The following is a 4,100-nucleotide window of genomic DNA, read 5'->3' as shown; positions in this document are numbered from 1 at the left end:
ATAAGCCAAAAGAGAATAATTATCCAAAATATTGCCACCCTCATGTACTCACGTTTCACCATCTTCTATAATTGCATGGATGCGAGACCATTGTGGGAGTTACAATAATAATAATAATAATAATAATAAAAACATTTATAATTTTATTAAAAAAAACCTAGTTCATGCATTCGAAGCCGTTCTATTCTTCCATTCCAAATATTATAAAAAAATTGCGCGAGATTGAAAATCGAATTTTCGAATTCACTAAATAAGTATATATCAATAATATATGAAAAATCAGATATTTAAATTCTTATAAAAAGAGACAATTTAAACTTCACTCAATTAACTTATACAAACTTGATACAGAATTATCTGGACAAATACTAAAATAGTGATCATTAGCCATGATGATCATATATTTTTTTTAATCTCTAAAAAATGCTTAAGTAGACTACTCAAATATTTCAATTAATCCACACTTAAAAATGAGAACTAGATTTTAACTACTCATAAGAAACTAACACATTATTCTATTTTCTTTAGACACTAGATCATAATTCATACCATCATAATATTTTTATATAGAGAGAGAGAAAATTGGAGTAACTCCCAAATTCCTTACTTAGAAGATCATCTTTAACGTCTTCACCTTCCTTATTCTGATTCTCATTTCCATTTCCATGTTGAATTTTATTTCCATTTCCATTTTCATTGTTGCAGCTTATTTCACTTTCAAACAATCCTTGAAGCAACATCTCTGCATCGTCATTCACATCAATCCTTACACCACCACTGTCGCCGTAGTAGCAGACATCGGAATATAGACTCCTCATAGGGTCTCCACCATTGACGTCACCACCGATTCCAAAATCCGCTTGGTGAGTGAAATCCATATGACTAACAGTAGCCTCAACACCAACGCCATTAATGTCGTTCACAAGCTTCTCAATCTCACACATTCCAGAATTGTCATTTACCCCAAAATTCCACTCCGATAACAAAATGTTCTCATCGCCATCTCCTTCAACAATAATCGTTTCCATTCCGCCTAATTCGCTGATTCCCACCATCAAATTTTCTCCATTCATCAAATCGCCCATATTCACTTCCGATTGAACAAACCCTAACTCCCCTGCCATATTGCTACTATTTCCCCCAATTTTATCATTCTAATTCATCACCATATCAATAAACCATTGATCCATCAAATTCCTTCCATTATCAACAAGATCCATCTCATTGCTCCCTATTTCAAGCAGATGAGAGTTAGAAGGAACAAATTCAGTAGGAGGAGGAGGAAGACGATGAACCTGTTGATGATACTCGATTCGTTTTTGGCAGTCTCTTATTCTCTCTCCGACCATCCAGAACAATGCGAGTAATTCCCCATTGGTGAGTTGGGAAATATGATGACCTTGATGCAATTGATGCATGAGAAGATCGAGTTCGAGTTCTTGATTCTTCTTGATGAGTTTCTTTAGCATATCTTGAGCTTTGGTGGTACATTCCTTGAGATATGTCTTTTGATTCGTCATTTTCTTCTGGCGTTCGAGTTCCGGAAGGTTGAGAAAGTGATGGTAGAGGTGTTGAGCGACGGAGAGAGATGGCCAGATGACGGGATGGTCCTCGTCGCCGCAGAGAATGGTGAGTTCACTTACTTTCTTTAACAATCCGAGCCTTCGTTTCTTGAAACTGGCTTTTCTTGCATTATCGCTTGCAATCCAAACCAACTTCACTTTCTTCCTCGTCATCGAGGCTCTCTCTGTCTTTCTTGTTCTTCTTGTTCTTTCTGGACTCTGATTTTAAAGTGCAACATTGGAGTTTATTTATAAGCCTTGGGGTTAAACTTTTTATTTTTATTTTTCTTTTTCTATGTTTTTTTATTCTCTTGGTAAACGAATTACTAGGGGCATTTTTGTCCTTTAGTAACTAGTGGTAATTAAAGATGAAAAATACCCCACTGCATCCTGCATTCCACCTATCTTTCTGACCCAATAGTCCAATCACAGTTTACCATATGATTAGAAAAGTTGTATCAGTATGAAAATTACTCAGATATATCTGGGTCTATATCTATCTTTGTGCATCCACCAAATTATCTTATCATAATTTGTTACGTGATAAATTCTTTTTATATCTTTATTTAAATATTTTAATTCTTATTGTGTGTGATGAAAGTAAGATGCATAGAAATAGGATACATCCAAATATTAATCACCAAGTATTGCTCATTATATTTTATTTCATGAAAAGTCATATTTAGGTTCAATGGATTGCATTTATCCTATTGCATCATTCCAAAATCACATAACAAAAAAAAAAAAATCAAAAATATATTTTGGGAAAAAAAGTTTGTCACATCACAAACCGATGAATTATACAAAAATGTATACATCCTAAACCACATCCTTTTTATTAGTCTTACTTCACCATAGAAAATAAATAATTCAATATAGATATATGAGTAATATTTGAGTGAGTTGTATATTTATTATTCCAAAAATATATATTTATATATTATATTAGGTGTGAAATGGGAATTACATGTAACCGTTTGAATTGATATTTGAGATGAACTGTTGCTTTTTCTTTTCTTTGTTTTTATGTGAAAAATTTATTATTATTTTTAATTTTTATTTTTATAATCTATTATTACATTTTCGTTTTCTCTTTTTGTTTTGTTCTTATTGCTATAAATCTTTTATAATTTTAAGGCTATGAGTACCAAAGGTTAAAATATCTTCTCTTCTTTAGTGATGAAATGTACTGAGATTTGGGCGGATACCTTCTCAAATGTCCTTCGGTATCGCATTTTAAGTAAAACTAGTCATTAACATTTAGTTGAACACTAAGGCTTAGTGCTCAAATCATCATACTAGTTCATCATAAAAAATGGAGTTACTTAAACATGCTGAAAGTATTTGGACAAAATAACATATTTAAATCATATCAATTCCATGGAAAACATGCTTTACTTAGCATGAGAAACAGTTTCACAAACACGTTGCTTGGCACTTCATTTAAACACTTAGCATGAGAAATATCTTCAAGAAATCACAGTTTCTAAATCATTAAAATAGTAAGTCATCACATAGTCATCACAGCTCGTTGGCCTCTTAACGGGTTATACTCCTCTTATCAAAATACCTCAAATAGTTCATTTACTAATGGAACTTTTATCAACAAAATCAGCATGACTAGCGAGAAAATCATCATGAGCGAGATCATCCCTATGAGCGAGATTTACCCTTCCCAGCGAGATTTGGCACTTTCCAGCGAGTTTTAATGCAAAACCAGCGAGATCCAGTGCAAACCAGCGAGATTCCCGTCCCTAGCGAGATCCACCTCTCGCTCTCGCTCGCTCGCGCTCTCGCTTCCTGTCGCTCCCTCTCGCTCCCTCTCGCTCTCCCTCGCTCTCCCTCGCTCTCGCTCTTGAGCTGCCTAAGCATCTTCCTAAGCAGCGGTCTGCTTATGCCCAGATCCTCTGTGACAACTTCAAAAATTCATAACTCAAAATCCAGCCCTCTTCTGAAGAAACTTCCTTCTACAAAAATGTTTAGAATTGAGTTAGCAACATTACCTTAAAACTTCAGCTCAAAATTCCTCGTCGTTTAATCTGGAGATTCAAAACTTCATCATTGGCCCCAATTCAAGCAGCTGCCTGCTTGTTCAACAATTTCCAGTTCAACATTCAAAATTATATAACTCGATTTCCAGGCCTCATCTTAAAAAGTTTCATTCTACAAAGTTGTTTATAATTGAGTTAACAATATTATCTCAAATTTTTAGCTCAAAACGCTTCGTAAGTCGCCCTGGAGCTTCAATTCTTCACTGATGGCCTAGATTCACTTATCCTTTTTATTATTTATTATGTTTCCACACTACCATAGTTTATTTCCTCTACATTTTTTATAATGATTTGCATCTTTCTTTTTTTAAATACTGTTGAATTTTTAGTTGAATTTCAAAAACAAAATCAATTTTTTAGGAACTACTCTTTATAGTTTTCAAAATTTAGATCACAATGTATGAAACTGGGAGATGTAAGTAGTGTTTATAAGCTTAATTTTTAAAAATAAAAATAAAGTAGCCTTAATTTTTCATTTGTTTAAATA

At 33.5% G+C, this 4,100-nt stretch overlaps 1 protein-coding gene across 1 annotated transcript; it reads right to left on the bottom strand.

Annotated features, from left to right (window-relative positions):
* Window positions 1-1,154: 1,154 nt before the first annotated feature.
* Window positions 1,155-1,736, bottom strand: LOC150031196 (agamous-like MADS-box protein AGL80). Its single transcript, XM_090309237.1, has one exon. The coding sequence runs from the start codon at window positions 1,734-1,736 to the stop codon at window positions 1,155-1,157; it is 582 nt and encodes a 193-aa protein (XP_090165363.1).
* Window positions 1,737-4,100: the final 2,364 nt, after the last annotated feature.

The sequence above is a fragment of the Benincasa hispida genome, unplaced genomic scaffold (assembly GCF_027475165.1).
Source record: "Benincasa hispida cultivar pf3 unplaced genomic scaffold, pf3_genome.v1.1 HicScf1420, whole genome shotgun sequence".
In the NCBI taxonomy this organism is placed as follows: Eukaryota; Viridiplantae; Streptophyta; class Magnoliopsida; order Cucurbitales; family Cucurbitaceae; genus Benincasa; species Benincasa hispida.
This window is presented reverse-complemented; position numbering and strand designations above follow the sequence as displayed.